The sequence below is a fragment of the Nerophis ophidion genome, linkage group LG26 (assembly GCF_033978795.1).
Source record: "Nerophis ophidion isolate RoL-2023_Sa linkage group LG26, RoL_Noph_v1.0, whole genome shotgun sequence".
In the NCBI taxonomy this organism is placed as follows: Eukaryota; Metazoa; Chordata; class Actinopteri; order Syngnathiformes; family Syngnathidae; genus Nerophis; species Nerophis ophidion.
In genome coordinates, this window is record NC_084636.1 from 23,134,967 (window position 1) to 23,155,186 (window position 20,220).

General features: G+C 39.5%; 1 protein-coding gene across 6 annotated transcripts in view; it reads right to left on the reverse strand.

Moving 5' to 3' along the window:
* The window catches only part of celf5a (cugbp, Elav-like family member 5a), a 781,548-nt gene that overhangs the window by 115,147 nt on the left and 646,181 nt on the right, over nucleotides 1-20,220 (reverse strand). For all 6 annotated transcript variants that reach the window (XM_061888544.1, XM_061888546.1, XM_061888543.1 and 3 more), the window contains exon 6: nucleotides 9,978-10,124. In XM_061888544.1, the coding sequence (XP_061744528.1) occupies nucleotides 9,978-10,124 (147 nt within the window). The remainder of the gene's footprint in view (nucleotides 1-9,977; nucleotides 10,125-20,220) is intronic.

Consider the following 20,220-nt stretch of genomic DNA (forward strand, 5'->3'; position numbering starts at 1 on the left):
GTAAGAGTTTTTGGTAAGTGCATGATCTTTAAACATCATTTTTTTCCGTCTAAATCTCTTATCAGTCAGGCAGACACAGTTAGCAGAGCCGCTGAATTAATATATTGGAGCGTTTAGCAGCTACACACGCTGACATTTCCCTCAGGAATGTTGAAGTGCAAACGCCCAAAAAAAAAAAAAAAAAAAAAAAAAAAGGCGAATACTTGGCTTCGTTTATCAGAGCGGCCAGAAAGGAAGACGCCGAATGAATGCTAATGTTGGCTCACTGTGTTTGATTTAATGAAACGCTCCACGACGTGTTGGAGCAACAGTGTGCTGGGGGGGGAAAAAAAAAAATACAGTATTTTCTACGACGGCATCCCACGAACACTGCCAGTGTTCGGCTCTGTTGAACTAACTTCTTCAAAGGTGCACCTGGGTGCATTCCGTGCTGTAATTACCTCCACAGAGAAGGTTATGTTTCCATCGTGGTTGGTTAGTTTGCAGGATTATGCAAAAATCTCTCAGCTAATTTCCACAGTAGAAGGGTGGGGAATGGGCCAAGAAAGAACCCATTAAGTTTTTTTGTGCATTCTAGATTGTGCATGGAGTATAAAAACAAAGTATCCTACATATGCTAATAGACGTTATGCATTTTATGACTGTAAATTTTTAATTCTATAATAACTAAACATTCGAGGCATCAGCAGTATAGATCTACAATCCACTGAAGATGTCCTGATCCGTGGCCCGGATCATGTCTTTAATCCATCCATCCATTTTCTACCGCTTATTCCCTTTCGGGGTCGCGGGGGGCGCCGGCGCCTATCTCAGCTACAATCGAGCGGAAGGCGTGGTAAACCCTGGACAAGTCGCCACCTCATCGCAGGGCCAACACAGATAGACATTCACACACTAGGGCCAATTTTAGTGTTGCCAATCAACCTATCCCCAGGTGCATGTCTTTGGAAGTGGGAGGAAGCCGGAGTACCCGGAGGGAACCCACGCTTTCACGGGGAGAACATGCAAACTCCACACAGAAAGATCCCGAGCCTGGATTTGAACCCAGGACTGCAGGAACTTTGTATTGTGAGGCAGACGCACTAACCCCTCTGCCACCGTGAAGCCATGTCTTTAATATGTTCTGTTATTTTTGGACTCCCTTAGTCCCTGTTTTGTGCACCTCTGGGTTTGTTTTGGTTTCCACGTGGATTATTTTGGTTCACCTGCCTCTGGTTAGTGGTCGGCACGGTCACCTGCCGTCGACCACTAATCAGAGAGCTATTTATTCACCTCTCTCGCCACACTGGTCCTGTCTTCTTTGTTTGCTTCATGCTATCGTCACGTAAGTGTTGCTTGTCTCCTAGCCTATGCTAAATTAGCTTTGAGTGGGATTACCACGTGTTTTCTTTCGACATGTTTTCTGTTCTTGGTGGTGCTTTGATTTTTGTCACGGATAAACTATGCTCCTGCCTGCAAGTCCGGTCCGGAGTGATCCGTTTGCAAGCTGCGACCCCGCCGTGGCAGAAGAAGACTCAACCATCAGCCATTATTTTGAAAACAGTACATCCTGGGGTCGTACAATTCAGAATTTGACTGACATATTCAGGAAAATATGCACTGTTTCTGCTGTCACGGTCACGCTGCCGAGACACGCCCTTGCCCCCGCTGGCCGCATCACGCCGGCAAGGCTGTGGGCAATCAGCAATCAGCACACCTGGGACTGATGAGGGCAAGCAGCATAAGGACCAGTGGACCCAAGGATCCTGCACCGGAAGGTAATCCTATGTTATGTAGTAAGCATACTAGCCAAGCCTCCCGATTTTTTGTGCGCCCCTCCCAAAAATGTCCTGGGGCAACCATTTTTCCCGATTTCCACCCTTACATCAATGTTGGGGGCGTGCCTTAAAGGCACTGCCTTTAGCGTCGTCTCTCACCTGAAAAGGAGACTATTATACAGTATATGTCTCCGTTATCCATAGGTTTGTCTATAACCCATAAAGTAGGCATGCACGGAGCTATTTTTCAGCGTGTGTTTATTCCAGCGGCACGTTCATACACTGACACACAACATCCGGGTTCCCATAATGCATTGCTTTAAAACTACGGCAAGTAGTAATGTCCAAAAACATAACAGAGACGAAGCAAAACAACGAAGAAGAGCCATGGCGACGACGAGTAAGAGTAAGAAGTACGCTTGCAAGTTCCAAAATGATTGGAAAAGATTATTTCAGTCCAGGACAGCTTGAAGAGGAAGGGGTATGCTGCCTGCAAATTATGTAGATCAGATTTTTCCATAGAACACGGTGGCCGAACGGATATAATCGTTTACGAATGGATCTGGATAGTTATTTTCCTCTTTGTTCCGGAGGACTCGACGTCCACAGTTTCAAATGTAAACTAGTCAGACTAGAGAACACATTTTCCACTTTGCATCAGTCTATCTTAGATGAGCTCTGGCCCAGTGAAGCCGGCAGCATTTCTGGGTGTTGTTGATAAATGGTCTTCGCTTTGCATAGTCAAGTTTTAACTTGCACTTGCAGATGTAGCGACCATACTGACATTGGTTTTCTGAAGTGTTCTTGAGCTCATGTGGTGACATCCTTTACACACTGATGTCGCTTTTTGATGCAGTACCGTCTGAGGAATCTAATGTCATGGGCATTCAATGTTGGTTTTCAGCCATCTTGTTTGCGTGCAGTGATTCCTCCAGATTATCTGAACTTTTTGATGATATTACAGACCGTAGATGGTGAAATAACTAAATTCCTTGCAACAGCTCGTTAAGAAATGTTGTTCTATAACTGTTCGTCAATTTGCCAACGCATTTGTTCACAAAGTGGCGAGCCTCGTCCCATCCTTGTTTGTGAATGACTGAGCATTTAATGGAAGCTGCTTTTATACCCAACCATGGCACCCACCTGTTCCCAATTAGCCTGTTCACCCGCGGGATGTTCAAAATAAGTGTCTGATGAGCATTCCTCAGTCGTTTTTGCCACTTGTGCCAGCTTTTTTAAAACATTTTGCAGGCTTTGAATTCTAAATGAATGCAAAAAATAACGTTTTCCAGTTCGAACGTTAAGTATCTTGTCTTTGCAGTCTATTTAATTGTGTTTTGTTTTTGTTTACGATTTACACAACTGGTTTTGTATTTTGTATGTTAAATCGTCAAAAGACAGGGAGTTTGTCATGTTTTTACATTTTGTGGAGTTTAACTTTTTTTTTTTACACTTGTGTGCTAAGTATGTTAAAAAATAAGATACAGTACATATCACAAGACTTAAGTTGAATTGTTGATTTTATTCAAATGGATGTCAATACAAGGTATTAACTGTTTTCCGACTAACACCGTATATTAAAATCTACATTTCTATATGAAGAAAATAGTTTAAAAACCAGAACAAATCCACAGGTACACCAGGAAGTAGTTAAAATCTTTAGCGCTTCACTTATTCCTTTGGACTTTTTTATTGTTTAATCCATCCCCATAATATATATGTATGCCTATTTAGATGACAAATGATTTATAATCCTCAAAGAAAAGGGAGGTGGAACCAGGCGTCTTTTCGTGTTGTTCTCGTCATTCCCCCGTCTAAATTGGCTGTCAAAGTGAACCAAGTTGTCGGATTGTATGCCTCAAATTATCCAGGTGGAAGCCATGATTTATGATCTACAATAGCATTTGACAAGCAAGGAAATGAAGAAGCAGCTGACTAGTGGATCATGTCAACATTGGGACACAAGTTAGTGATCACGGCACTGCTATAAATAGTTTGTCTGTGTCAGCCCTTATAATAACAACATAGTTGGTTAATATTCAAGTCAGATAGATGGAGTACTGTTGGCGGGTTTTGGATGTTTTTTTTATTGGGTTTTATGGGGAAAATAGAGGACCTCCCATTGACTCCGCTGTAAACAGACTTTTATTTACATTTATTTATGGGTCAGAATGCATTAAAAAATGAAAGATACATCCGTCGTCATGTCTTTGATAATGATTGTAAACAATAGGCAAAACTCCCGTTCCCCTCTCAGCAACACTTTTTTTAAAGTACTTAAGTATTTAGTATTTTTGACTGTGAGGTTCGACTCGTACTCTGTTTACTCTCTTGATGACCTTTATTTAATGTTTTGTTATCAACCAGAAACATCACAGACTACATGAGTCAAACATGGGGAAGCGTGGAGAGATGTTTTCCATAAAAGCAACTAAGCATTTGAAGTCAACTTGTTTTTCCACTCTACCGGTACTTTAAGAATGTCCAAACTTAAGAGCATTTGGATATATGAGCTGTCTCTTGGCTTATTGTTACGCTTTAAGCCGCAAGCAAACATTTGAGTTCTATTCACCCACCCAAAGACATGCACCTGGGGATAGGTTGATTGGCAACACTAAATTGGCCCTAGTGTGTGAATGTGAGTGTGAATGTTGTCTGTCTATCTGTGTTGGCCCTGCGATGAGGTGGCGACTTGTCCAGGGTGTACCCTGCCTTCCGCCCGATTGTAGCTGAGATAGGCGCCAGCGCCCCCCACGACCCCGAAAGGGAATAAGCGGTAGAAAATGGATGGATGGATGGATCACCCACCCTTCGGTGGCATAGCAATTGTCACAGTGAACCTCTGTAAGAAATGCCCCAAAAAATCTGGTTTTACTTGCAAGAATTAGTTTATAGCTAGACATCAACATCATTTTTGTTTAAGCACGGGAAGGAATACAGCGAGTGCAAAGAAGAAGTGAATGCTATGCATTGACTTAAGGAAATTAATTACCGTATTTTCCGGACAAGAGGGTGCGTCGCGCAATTTTTCAGGACTTATACACATTCCAAATACAGATCAGCAGGTACCATAAGGTAAGAAAAGTAGCTTTTGCATAATGACGTGAAACAAACGCCAGATAATAAGTCTTACCTCATACACACCATAATTATACTCGTATGTTTAATGCGCCGACAATCCATCAAGCGGTGACCAAAGTCGTACTGAAACATTTTGACAGATTTTTGAGCGCCGTGTGTAATGTTCTTTATCTTCAATGGAACATTTAAAATGTTGGTCTTTACTTGAGTCAAATTGCCATCACAGTGCAGCCTACACTTATCTCTTATGTTTGACTGCCATCCACTGGTCACACTTATCCATCCATCCATCCATTTTTTCTACCGCTTATTCCCTTGTGGGGTCGCGGGGGGCGCTGGCGCCTATCTCAGCTACAATCGGGCGGAAGGCGGGTTAAACCATGGACAAGTCGCCACCTCATCGCAGGGTCAACACAAATAGACAGACAACATTCACACTCACATTCACACACTAGGGCCAATTTAGTGTTGCCAATCAACCTATCCCCAGGTGCATGTCTTTGGAAGTGGGAGGAAGCCGGAGTACCCGGAGGGAACCCACGCATTCACGGGGAGAACATACAAACTCCACAGAGAAAGATCCTGAGCCTGGGATTGAACCCAAGACTGCAGGACCTTCGTATTGTGAGGCAGACGCACTAACCCCTCTCCCACCGTGAAGCCCGTCACACTTATCATTACACCATATACCAAATAAAATAGTTTTGAGGTGGGTAAGCGCAACCAAAACGTATTTCTTACATTATGCGCACCGGGTTATAAGGCGCACTGTCAAGTTTTGAGAAAAAAACAAAAACATTTTTGTGCGCCTTATAAATCCGGAAAATACGGTATTAAAAACATGAGTCAGCATGTCACAAACCTATCACTGCAGACATTTATCCACGAAAATATGGAGAAGCTGCTGACGGTGTGTTTGACAAGATAACGTGTACATCATTATTAAATAACATTATAAAACATTTTTTGGGGGGTACTATGCCACCCGAACGCCTCCCTAGGGAGGTGTTTAGGGGACGTCCAACCGGTAGGAGTCCACGGGGAAGACCCAGGACACGTTGGGAAGACTATGTCTCCCGGCTGGCCTGGGAACGCCTCGGGATTCCCCGGGAAGAGCTAGACGAAGTGGCTGGGGAGAGGGAAGTCTGGGTTTCCCTGCTTAGGCTGTTGCCCCCGTGACCCAACCTCGGATAAGTGGGAGAATATGGATGGATGGATAGCACCGATTAGGGTACACCAATTTGATTTGAATCAATTTCAATGTGAGACATTGAAATGAATTTTGAATGTTGAAAACACAAATTACATTCATTTTTTAATGAATAATTGAACATGATCACGGTGTAGTCATTGCAGAATTAACAGTTGACATCATGATTAAGGGCGCCTAATTAATAGGACAGTTATGCCCCCATGATGAGTGTGTGTAAACTCCTGATCACAACTTTAGTCCGTTTTATTTATCGAGAAGACAGGACACAACTTGTTGGGCTATAAAGGAAATGTAAACGATATACATACGGTCTTAAGGGGGCTATCCATTGCCCTCATTTCATTTTCATATCAGCACCACGGGGAGCCCGATATGAAATGTGTAAATGGCCCATCCTGGAGTAATTGCGAGGTCCATCTTTTCTTTTCTCGCCGGCAAAGCGCTCGCCTTCATTACCATTCATGAAATGCAGTCCCTTACCTAAGAAATGTGTCCAAATGCTAATGTTTTAAGGGTGGTGGTCTGCAGGGACGTTGGCCATGACCGCTTAAGGGTTGCATTCATAGTTCTCCCGTCCAAAGGCAAAACCCAGTAACTCAATTTTGGTCAAAACTGAGCTGATAATAATTTTGGAGTTCCTAGGTGATATGCTTTACATTAGTGTATGCGATATTGTAATTTGTTCCGTAAGTAAGCTGTTACGCGCATGGCAGGACCTAGCAACTACCACATAACCGCGTAGATACAACAGAAAAACCTAGTATCTCAAGGGACCAATCGGAGCTTCTTTTTCAGTCGCCTTATTGTCTTTAATGAGACATTTGCACCAATGGGGGCCGACGGTCAACCTGATTATGTGATATTACGGCACGAGGGGATATTTGGAAGATTGGCCCAGGACTTTGCAAGCACCTTCATTAAATGTATTGTTCTTGATTCTTCCCCTTGCATACTCTTTTGGGTAGATAACTGTGGAGGTCAAAATAAAAACTGGACGCTGTAGACGGCTCTTGCCCAATGTGCAAACGCAGAATGGGGCCCACCCGAGATTGTGATAAAATATCTGGAGAAAGGGCACACGTTCATGAGAGCAGATTCAACCCATGGCTCAATCGGCAAGAAAATGAAAGCTCAAGAAAACATCCATACGTTTGATGACTTTGTAGATCTTTGTAAGACAGCATCAAGATAGATTGGTTTTCCTTTGTTTTCTCAAAATCAGCTAGACGCGAGTTACTAGGTTTTGCCTTAGGACGGGAGAGTTGTGGTCCGCAACTCTGGTCCAGGCCATCCATCCATCCATCTTCTTCCGATTATCCGAGGTCGGGTTGCAGGGGCAGCAGCCTAAGCAGGGACTTCTCTCTTCCCAGCCATTTCGTCCAGTTCCTCCCGGGGGATCCCGAAGCATTCCCAGGCCAGTCGGGAGACATAGTCTTCCCAACGTGTCCTGGGTCTTCCCCGTGGCCTCTTGCCGGTCGGACGTGCCCTAGGGAGGTGTTTAGGGTGGCAGCCTGTCCAGATGCCCAAACCACCTCATCTGGCTCCTCTTGATGTGGAGGAGCAGCAGGTTTAGTTTGAGCTCCTCCCAGATGACAACTTCTCACCCTATCTCTAAGGGAGAGCCCCGCCACCCAGCGGAGGAAACTCATTTCGGCCGCTTGTACCCGTGATCTTGTCCTTTCAGTCGACGGATCGAGACAGCGTCCGCATTACTGAAGACGCCACACCGATCTGCCTGTCGACCTCACGATCCACTCTTTCCTCACTCGTGAACAAGACTCCTAGGTACTTGAACTCCTCCACTTGGGGCAGGGTCTCCTCCCCAACCAAGAGATTGCACTCCACCTTTTTCCGGGCGAGAACCATGGACTCGGACTTGGAGGTGCTGATTCTCATCCCGGTCGCTTCACACTCGGCTGCGAACCGATCCAGTGAGAGCTGAAGATCCTGGCCAGATGAAGTAATCAGGACCACATAATCTGCAAAAAGCAGAGACCTAATCCTGCAGCCACCAAACCCTCAACGCCCTGACTGCACCTAGAAATTCTGTCCATAAAATTTATGAACAGAATCGGTGACAAAGGACAGCCTTGGCGGAGTCCAACCCTTACTGGAAACCTGTCCAACGTAGTGCCGGTAATGCGAACCAAGCTCTGACACTGACCATACAGGGAGCGGACCGCCACAATCAGACAGTCCGTTACCCCATATTCTCTGAGCACCCCCCACAGGACTTCCCGGGGGACACGGTCGAATGCCTTCTCCAAGTCCACCAAGCACATGTAGACTGGTTGGGCAAACTCCCATGCATCCTCAAGGACCCTGGCAAGAGTATAGTGCTGTTCCACAACCAGGACGAAAACCACACTGTTTGTCCTGAATCCGAGGTTGAACTATCTGGCGTAGCTTCTTCGCCAGTACACCTGAATAGACCTTACCACGATAGTTGGAACACACCATCCGGTTCCCCTTTTTAAAGAGAGTCACCAACACCCCGGTCTGTCAACCGGTCTAGTTCAAGCCGAAAATGAAAAAAAAGAAGAGATCCTCGGTGCGAATTTTGGGCGTGATATACATGGTGTTTATATTTTTGCATGAAGTAATGTTAAAATATCTAAGAATATACATAGACTTTTAATCAACATTTCACCCGATGCATTCCTCAGATTATATATATATATATATATATATATATATATATATATATATATATATATATATATATATATATATATATATATATATATATATATATATATATATATATATATATATATATATATATATATATATATATATATATATATATATATATATATATATATATATATATATATATATATATATATATATATATATATATATATATATATATATATATATATATATATATATATATATATATATTACAGGACATCTGACATCACCTGGACAAAGATAAGACCTTCTGGAGGAAAGTTCTGTGGTCAGATGAAACAGAAATTGAGCTGTTTGGCCACAATACCCAGCAATATGTTTGGAGGAGAAAAGGTGAGGCCTTTAATCCCTAGAACACCATGCCTACCGTCAAGCATGGTGGTGGTAGTATTATGCCCTGGGCCTGTTTTGCTGCCAATGGAACTGGTGCTTTACAGAGAGTAAATGCGACAATGAAAAAAGAGGATTACCTCCAAATTCTTCAGGACGACCTAAAATCATCAGCCCAGAGGTTGTGTCTTGGGTGCAGTTGGGTGTTCCAACAGGACAATGACCCCAAACCCACATTAAAAGTGGTAAAGGAATGGCTAAATCCAGCTAAAATGAAGGTTTTAGAAGTTTTAGAAGTCCTGACTTAAAAGTGTGGACAATGCTGAAGAAACAAGTCCATGTCAGAAAACCAACACATTTTAGCTGAACAGCACCAATTTTGTCAAGAGGAGTGGTCAAAAATTCAACCAGAAGCTTGTGGACGGCTATCAAAAGCGCCTTGTTGCAGTGAAACATGTAACCAAATATTAACATTGCTGTATGTATACTTTTGAACCAGCAGATTTGGTCACATTTTCATTAGACCCATAATAAATTCATAAAAGAACCAAACTTCATGAAAGTTTTTTGTCACCAACAAGTATGTGCTCCAATCACTCTATCACAAAAAAAATAAGAGTTGTAGAAATTGACCTTGAATGTGTGTGTATGTATGTATATATATATATATGTATATATATATATATATATATATATATATATATATATATATATATATATATATATATATATATATATATATATATATATATATATATATATATATATATATATATATATATATATATATATATATATATATATATTTTTTTTTTTTTTTTTTTTTCACACACCAACAGCTAGAGAGACTTTGTGTGTAGTACTGCGTATGCTACAGACATTGCCTTTTTCCAACTCACCGCATGAGCATAAGAGCTGTAGGTGCTGAAGGGAAGGGCGATGGCTGGGTTGAAGATGCCAAACTGGCCGACCATCTGCTGCATGCGTCTGATGGTGCGCTCTTTGTCGGTGTCTGCAAACTTCACCACCAAGCTTGACGAGGCGCCCTAGACGAGGAAAGAGAGCGGCGAATTTCAATCATATTTTTTAAAACATCTAGTCCAGACGGTTAGACATCTCTTTTACTGTGTTATTTTACCCTGATTTAGGTCATAGTCGCCAGGAAAAATCCCTGAGGTCAGAGGTTGAATAAGTGCATGTGATATTAGGCAATGCAAAGCAAAGGCCACAAATTTTAGACCAGGCTTCCCCCAATTATTTTTAAAATAATGGTTATTTGTAAGAATAAAGAATACCTTGAAAAAAACGCTTGATCTCAAAGGCCACGAAACCATTTTCCAATCCAATCAAATCCACTTTATTTATATAGCACATTTAAACAACAATAACATTTCCAAAGTGCTGCACAGCAATGTTAAAAACAATTGTTAAAAAAAAAAATAATAATAATAAATAAATAAAATAAAATTGAAAAAAAGTATATATATATTTATATATATATATATATATATATTATGCTCCACCAGTGACTGAATAAAAACAAAAAATAAATGAATATAAAACCAATAAAAACAATATAAAAACAAATATGATTAAAAACGATTTTAAAGGGTAAAATCAATTAAAACAGTAAAATAGAAATCAAACTGTATAAAAAACACTAATCCATATATACATAGCATTTAAAGTATATTCAACCATCAATTCAATCAAAGTGTGCAATGCTTGACTGATATATGTAAAATAAGTAAAAAAAAAAAAAAAAAAAAGTTTGCTTTGAGTTTTAAATAAGTGATTGATTCAATTGCACGTCTTAATAATAAGTCATTGTTGTGGCAATATTTATTTACGTCATTAATAAACATGAACAAATATTATACAGTTATAGACAAAAAAAAGTAATGTAAAAAAACTGCCCTGTAAATAAATAATACAAATACATACTGTGTCATAAAATTAATTAAGGACTACTGTGTTACTGCAGTAGTATTCCTCCGTTATTATATTTCATAATTAAAGTACACATTTTGAGAATACTCAAAATATTCAATTAAATCAGTATAAAGGTCTAGGCTTTGAATATAAAATTATCAAACACTTGCCTTAAAAATGACTGATTACTGTAATTACTTATCTGCGATAAGGTGGCGACTTGTCCAGGGTGTACCCCACTTTCCGCCTAATTGTAGCTGAGATAGGCACCAGCGCCCCCCGCGATCCCAAAGGGAATAAGCGGTAGTAAATGGATGGATGGATGGATGTAATTACTTATGTCATAGTTATATCAAATATATAAATATATTATCAAAGTGGTGTTTCTTTTTTTTCTGCTATATTATTACTAAGATCAATATAAAGGTGGATGAGATGAGTTGTTTCGAATTTAATTTAATTTAATCATTAATCTACACCGCAGTGGAGACTATTATTCCTGGGGTCCAGGCAAAAAAAAAAAAAAAACATCGTACCATCTCAAAACAAAATATTGCAATGCAGTACAAAATGATCAATAATACAATTGTGTAATACAAAAATAGCAACAACAAAAAAGCAAAAAAAAAAAACAATAACTTTGAGTTTACAAAATAATGTTCATACCACAGATAAAAAAGAGCAATATAAAAATATGTATATATTTTTGGCAAAAAAATTAAACAAATAGTGTTTGTCCCAAAGACAAACACTATTCTAAGTGATGAAAAAGTACCATAATGAATAAAATGACATCAATTTCTTTCGAAATCAAGATGATAAATGACCAGTAAAGTTAGAGATTATGAAAGTGGAAAATGTAAAGAAGTAAAACTTTATTAAAAAAATAAATTACATGAATTATAGCAGGGGTCACCAACCTTTTTGAAACCAAGAGCTACTTCTTGGGTACTGATTAATGCGAAAGGCTACCAGTTTGATACAAGCTTAAATACATTTCCAGAAATAGCCAATTTGCTCAATTTACCTTAAATAAATAAATCTATATATAAAAGAACGGATATTTCTGTCTGTCTTTTCGTCGTACATTTTTTTTCCTTTTACGGAAGTTTTTTTGTAGAGAATAAATGATGAAAAGAAACACTTAATTGAATGGTTTAAAAGAGGAGAAAACTGAAAAAAAAAATTACATTTTGAAACATAGTTTATCTTCAATTTCGACTCTTTAAAATTCAAAATTCAACCGAAAAAAGAAAAAAAAACTAGCTAATTCGAATCTTTTTGAAAAAAAATTAAAATAATTTATGAAACATCATTATTAATTTTTCCTGAATAAGATTAATTTTTTAATTTTGATGACATGTTTGAAATAGGTTAAAATCTAATCTGCACTTTGTTAGAATATAGAACAAATTGGACCAAGCTATATTTCTAACAAAGACAAATCATTATTTCTTCTAGATTTTCCAGAACAAAAATTTTAAAAGAAATTCAAAAGACTTTGAAATGAGATTTAAATTTGATTCTAAAGATTGTCTAGATTTGCCAGAATATTTTTATTTTATTTTAATCATAATAAGTTTGAATAAATATTTCAAAAATATTCTTCGTCGAAAAAACAAAAAGGTAAAATGAAGAATTAAATTAGAATGTATTTATTATTCTTTACAATAAAAAATGAATTTACTTGAACATTGATTTAAATTGTCAGGAAAGAAGAGGAATGATTTTAAAAGGTAAAAAAGTATATGTGTTTAGAAATCCTAAAATAATTTTTAAGGTTGTATTTTTTCCTCTAAAATTGTTTTTCTGAAAGTTATAAGAAACAAAGTAAAAAAATAAATGAATTTATTTAAACAAGTGAAGACCAAGTCTTTAAAGTATTTTCTTGGATTTTCAAATTCTGTTTGAGTTTTGTCTCTCTTAGAATTAAAAATGTCGAGCAAAGCGAGACCAGCTTGCTGGTAAACAAATACAATTTTAAAAATAGAGGCAGCTCACTGGTAAGTGTTGCTATTTGGGCTATTTTTAGAACAGGCAAGCGGGCAACTCATCTGGTCCTTACGGGCGACCTGGTGCCCGCGGGCACCGCGTTAGTGACCCCAGAGTTATAGCATAAGATATTGTATATCTAATTATATACACATATATAATGATATGTTAATTTTTCTCTCCTTAAATAAAATTCTACTTTTAGTATATTTGAATATAATTTTTTAAATATTTATATAACGATTTTTTTAATGATAAAAAAAACCCATACAAAAAGTATCTAGTTTATTTTAAGTCTAAAATGTATAGCTATAGTTTATTAGTACAATACACAAATTAATCTTCTCCTTGCTGTACTAATACTTATTTTACCACAACAAAAACGTGAGAAAGCAACATAAAATCTATATTTCTATATTTATAAGTGCATCGTTTATCTTCCTGGCCTCATTCAAAGTGAATATTTCCACTAATTCAACATAATAACTACAAATGAGAGTATTTCCAGCAAGCACCCACTGACCCCTTGCATCACAGCAAAGTGCTGCATTTTAGTGCAATTTTCCCTCATTCTGTCCTCCGTCTTTTAGTCTTGGCCATCCACACTTTGCTGTTGTCATTCTGCGGCCCGCATCACCCGATCAGCAGGTGAGTCGGACACACACCCTTCATTAAGAATCCTCAAATGATTTAGCCGTACAGTTGACCTTTGGTGCGCTCCGCCTCCGCGCCCCTACAGTGGCCAATCGATTCACATAAAATGCCGAAATATTTCTCCGATCTGACGGTGTGGAAAGGTTGTGTGTCACTCAAAATAAGAGCCTCCCTCACCCCGAAATTGGTGCAAGGTTGTCAATAGTGTCAATCACAGTTGTGAATGGCGGTGATGCTCAGGGGTCGGGACTGTTTTATCTAAAGCTCTAAATTATATCTATAGACAATAATTACAGACTTACTGTCAGAACGGGGGCTATGGTGTGGTTTGTTTTCCCGGAATGCAAGGAAAGGTGACGGGACATAGCGTGAAGGTAAAGACATATTTTAATTTATCCATTTAAAAAATTGCAAACTAATGGCGCGCACAAGGCTGAGAACAAACGTGGCTAAAAAACAAAAACTACCACAAAGGCAAAATTAAACTCGCTAAACGTGACATGAATAAACAACATTTACTTGAAAGGAAATGAGCAGAGCGATACATAACCAGAGAGAACAGAGCTTGGAGCAACAACTATGACGCCAGGCCGACTGCCTGGCAACTATAAGCTTAAATAATAGTGACATGGAAAAAACAGGTGCGTGAGTCCAAATGAGTACAGGTGAGCTAATCGGTCTTCATGGTGTCGAAACAATGGAGTGTAAACAGGAACTAAAACGAGTCTTAAACCAACAGAACATACCTAAACAAAACGTGACCACAGAACATGACACATAGTTTTTAAGAATTATCATGATAGAAAACAACTTAACTCTAAAATCTTGAACATTTTAGAAAGCATGAAAATGTGGTACGGAAAATGTGGCTGTCCTTAAACAGAACCATTGAGGTAGCAGTATGTTTAGGAATTATTTGTAAACAAAAGTAAATGGGCTTTAGTTGTATCGCGCATTTCTACCTTCAAGGTACTCAAAGCGCTTTGACACTATTTCCACATTCACCCATTCACACACATTCACACGACCCATCAGTAGCAAGGGTGAAGTGTCTTGCTCAAGGACACAAGGGACGTGACGAAGTTGGTAGAAGGTGGGGATTGAACCAGGAACCCTCAGGTTGCTGGCACGGCCACTCTCCTAACTGCCCCATACGGTAAAAGTACTCGATCGTGAGTAGGGAAGGATCCCGAATTCGGTATTTTTGCAAGTACCAACCATACTTGCTGACCAAGCTCCATCAGTACTACCGAGTACCGATTCATGTAAAATCCAATGGTGGCATATTTCTATACCTTTGTTGCGCGCGACATCACGTTCGGTTGCAGACTTGACACCGTCTCAAGCCCTTAGTCCAGGGGTGTCAAACTTATTTTAGCTCAGGGGGCGCATGGAGGAAAATCTATTCCCAAGTGGGCCGGAGATGGTAAAATCACGGCATAATAATAATTTAAAATTGTCAGGGCGGGGTTTTTTTCTCACGAAATTCAAAAGGACGACTCTGGACGAAAGCGTGAGGTAGGAACATGATTTAACTAGGTACAAACAAAATGGAACACAAGGCAAAGGCACAACGATCGCACTTGGAGCTAAAGCTAAGTCTTAGCATGGACTATGGTCAATGAATACTCACAAAACTGTGGCATGAAACCAACAAATCTTACGTAGACAAGGCATGAAGCGAACAACTAGATACAAGGCAAAACTCACGTAACAGGTGCATGCAGCAAACAATGACGCCAGGCCGACTGACTGGCAAAGGCAGGCTTAAATAATGCGTCTGATTAGTGCTCGGGTAGCAGGTGAGCGGGCGAACACGAATCAAAGACAGGTGAACATAATGAGCAACCATGGCAACCAAAACAAACTCAGAGATGCACCAACAGGAACTAAAGGAGTCCAAAACTAACAGAAAACACAAAACATGATCCGGACCACGGATCATGACAAAAATAAAAACACCAGGTTGTTTTCTTTGTTTTACTTTGGCTAAAAATAGAACAACATATTCTGGAAACGTACAAATCACAAATAATCCTCTGGACAAAAAACTTCAAGTTTGTTGAAAATTCTGAGGACATTGGAACAGTTTCAAAAACAAAATAAGCTTAGACTTCGTCTCAGTGTATCTACAAAGCCAGGATTAAACTTTCAGTCACAGTCGTTCTGGGATTGGACAAAAAAACACAACATGTGAAATCTTGTAGGTATAAAATGCCTCCTTTGTCATGTCCATGAATTGATTAACGTGGACGCCGACTTAAACAAGTTGAAAAACGTATTCGGGTGTTACCATTTAGTGGTCAATTGTACGGAATATGTACTGTACTGTGCAATCTACTAATAAAAGTATCAATCAATCAAAGTCCACGTATCAATCCAGAATGAACTCAACAAACCGTAAGAAACGGAGGTAAAAACTATTCAAAAGGGTTAAGTTCACTTTTCTCCTGTTTGACAGAGACATTTTGGGGCAAAGAGGGTGCCAAATGACGATGCGTTCGAAGCAGAAAACATAAAACGGCAGGTTTTAAGTTTCATGTGAGTCGAGGAGGAGGAGCCACAGTCACCCTTTACTGTGTACCTCTAAACCATTTGCTTGCCTAACATAATTTATATGGTGACATCCAGTGGGCACATTTAGAACAGCAGTTTCTGTTGTGTTATATCATTATCTTGCCTTCTCCTTTGTTGTGCCCCCCAACCCCCCCACCTCAACCTCCTCATGCTCTCTCAGGGAGAGCATGTCCCAAATTCCAAGCTGCTGTTTTGAGGCATGCTAAAAAAAAATTACGCTCTTTGTGACTTCAATAATAAATATGGCAGTGCCATGTTGGCATTTTTCTTTCCATAACTTGAGTGGATTTATTTCGGAAAACCTTGCTACATTGTTTAATGCAGGGGCGCTCACACTTTTTCTGCAGATCTACCTTATTCCTATTTATAATTTATATTTATTTATTTATGAAAGAGACATTTTTGTTAACAAGTTAATGGTGTTTAATGATAATACAAGCATGTTTAACACACATAGATTCCTTTCTTTCATGAAGACAAGAATATAAGTTGGTGTATTTGATTCTGATGACTTGCATTGATTGGAATTAGACAGTGGTGCTGATAACGTCCGCATTTTCAAATGGAGGAAAAAAAAAAGTCCTCCTTTCTGTCCAATACCACATGAAAGTGGTTGGATTTGGCATCTCATTTGTCCAACTTGCATACTCGTTTTTAAACACTTTGTTATGAGAGTAGCATATGTGTGTGGCCCTTTAATGTCTGGCAGCAGGTGAGTGACGTCAGTGAGTGTGCGGGTGGGCAAGCAAGTGAGAAAGCGGTCGCTGAGGGCGGGGGAGAAATACATTGGCATCAAACTCCGTAGCTTGCTAGCTTGTGCACGCTAGCTTTCTGAGACTCTTATTTTGTTAGCACAGGCAGGATGAAACAGGTCTTTTATGGTGAAGACAGGAACTGTGCAGTCGGTCTTTAGAGTTTTGACAGTAGGTACGGAGTCTCTAGAAATAAAATGTGTTTCTCTACGTCCGCCCTTTTAGTGATTTTTTTCTTAAATATGAGCTCGCAGCAGCCAGCGTCATCTCAGAAGATCCTCGGGTGCCGAGAATGTCAAACAACTGACGAAAGTGAAGTCTTGGTATGATTGATGATTGCTCATTTTATGTCTATTTTTTAATGCCTGGCTTGAGATCGACTGACACACCCTCCGAGATCGACCAGTCGATCGCGATCGACGTAATGCCCACCCCTGGTTTAATATATCCAGCGGGGCATCACAACAAAATTCCCCATTATAATGTGTTAATTCCAACACTGTATATATCGGTATCGGTTGATATCGGAATCGGTAATTAAGAGTTAGACAATATCGGGATATCGCCAAAAAAGCCATTAACGGACATCTGTATTCAAAACATAGCATACGTAACACCACATGTAGGAGCATGATGACATTGATATGCAGTAAATAAGTGTCTCCATGGTGAAAGCTGTGTAGTATATGCAATAACGTTTAAAGAGTGCACCAAATTGTATAGTTTGTACACGTTTTTTAGCCCGTAGTATTTGTTTCCAAGAAGATCAGTTGTTAAGTGGATAATTTACTGTCATTTTTCTTGCCTTTTGGGGATGTAAAATAAATAAAAAAGGGGAAAAGAGTGGAAAAGGGACTGATTAAATTATGTGTTTCTTGGTGAATGCTCCAACTCCTCCACCAATTTTTGTTGAAACGGGTCATGAGAGTTTTGCATAATTCTGCAAGCAAAACACATAACCTAATCCTCGGAGGAGGTGATAAAGAAGCTTACACCGTTTTATTTTTTTTTACGCTAACACTTCATGACAACTCTAAGCCTCGACAAGGTTAATGTTGACACAGTTGTTCATCCACTAGCTTCATCTACTGTGCCCGTCCGACTTTTTAGTGTTTGCATCATTAACTTTATTGGAAGGTTTAACTGTTGGAGTGTTCGGAAAAGGGCAGCGTCACACCAGAATACAGAAGTGAAATATAATTTCAGTCTGGCTGCAAGCAACAGTTAGGTTGAGTACTTCTACGTTTGTTTGTAGTTCATGTGCTAAGCTTCGCCATAGCTCCCATGCTATCGGAACGCTTTTCGGTGTTTTGCATGATTTATGGACAATAAATCATTCCTACCGCACACTTTTGTCCGGAGTTTTCTGTCTGCATTCCTGGAAAAACGACCCCCGCATAACTACCTAAGTTTGTGGTGCAGTAAATTCAATGATACAAACATGTTTTTTCCTGGAGGATTTCTGATAGACTTCTGCTTTGTATTTGTAAGTAATATGCAGAGATGGGTAAAGTAACCCAAAACAGTACTCAAATAAGAATACCGTTTCATGACACTATTTAAAGATGACGTGTCAGCTGACCTTAAGCTATCTCTGGATTGGCTGCCGCTACTCCAATCAGCACAGGTGCAAGCACTCAGCTGCTCCTGTTGTGGCTGGCAGCAGGCTGACGCAGTATTGGCGCACAACACCTTCCTTTGTTGTAAATTATCAACTCAACGGGTAAAATAAAGAAACGGTAAGATGTAAAGACTTAAGTCAACATGGCTATCATTTTTGTAATTAGTGTTCCGTGCAGCGCTCGCAATTGGTAGTCGGTGCGATGCGCGCCCTGAACTTCATTGTAAAATTCAGAGTTGCCACTGACAGTTTGTCTATATTTTAGTTTTTTCCTCTGCATTTGCCTGTTTCCTCTGTGTTTTAGTATTTCCTGTCTAGTGCTCTTATTTTGTCAGCTTCCTGTCTTGTTCCCTGAGTGCTGTGTTCCTCCTCAGCTGCGGCTGATTGGCACCCGGCCACACCTGTTGCCAATCACCCTGCTCCTATTTGTACCTGCTTTGTCTTGTGTCAGTTGTTGGATCATTGTATTGTCTTTTCGATGTCACGTCTAGTCGCTCTTGTGATGTGTTATCGCTCCTGTCGTGTCGTACCTTGTCTTTGCAGCATAGCGGTAAGCTATATTCGGTTGATTTTTGTAGCTTAGGGTTTTTTTGTTCCCTGCTTCCGTTTTATTTTTCATTATACAAGTACGACTTCTGTTTACCTGTTCGCTACCCGCTAGTTTCCACGCTAAGCTCCTGTGCGTTATTTTCTAGCTCCCTGGCTAGCTCCTTTTGTTTGATTATCCGCCTCGTGCGCGTTTTGTGTTTGTACCCTTTTGGTTTTGTTTTTGTCTTAGTATTTAATTAAATCATGTTTTCACATTCCATGCCTGCCTCCATCTCTGCATCTTGGGGTTCGTCACCGAATAACCATGATATAAAATGCGTGTTTCTACATTTGTTTTATGCTTATTGTATGCTTAAATCTACCTTGTTTACATTGGCTAAGTTTGTTGTCATTGATTTCAGCTTTGGTGTCATTTTGATTAGTTTGTTTATAATTCTAATATTTAAATGATCATAGATGAATGTGTTGTGGCAGTTGCGGATGTCACCAATGAGGCAGTCTGACAAAACACTGGGTTGCTTTTCCAAACACGTCTTTATTGGACTGCCAGTATGAGAATGCTGAAAAGGAAGTGCTTAAACACTGAGACAAAGTCAAAGTTCATTTTGTTCTTCCTGGTGTTTTTAAAAGTGTACCAATTTTGTTCCTAAGAATTTTCTGCTAACTTAAAGTGTTTTGCCAAGAGGATTATTTGAAATGTGTACATTTTCAGAATGTGCTTGTTCTTTTGTGGGCCAGAGTAGAACAAATAACACAATCTGAAGTAGGGTTGTACGGTATACCGGTATTAGTATAGTACTGTGATACTAATTAATCATATTTGGTTCTATACCGCCTCTGAAAAGTAGTGGTGCAACACCCCCCCGTGTCACATTGTAAAGAAACACCATTGGTGGATCTACACCTGACATCCACTGTAATGATACCAAGTACAATAGTGTATCTCTATACTACTATGATTACATCAATATTTTTTGGCATCACAACATCTTTTCCCTTTTTTTAAAAATGTATGTTATAATTAAAAACTCAGGGAATACATCCCTGGACGCATGACAACTTTGA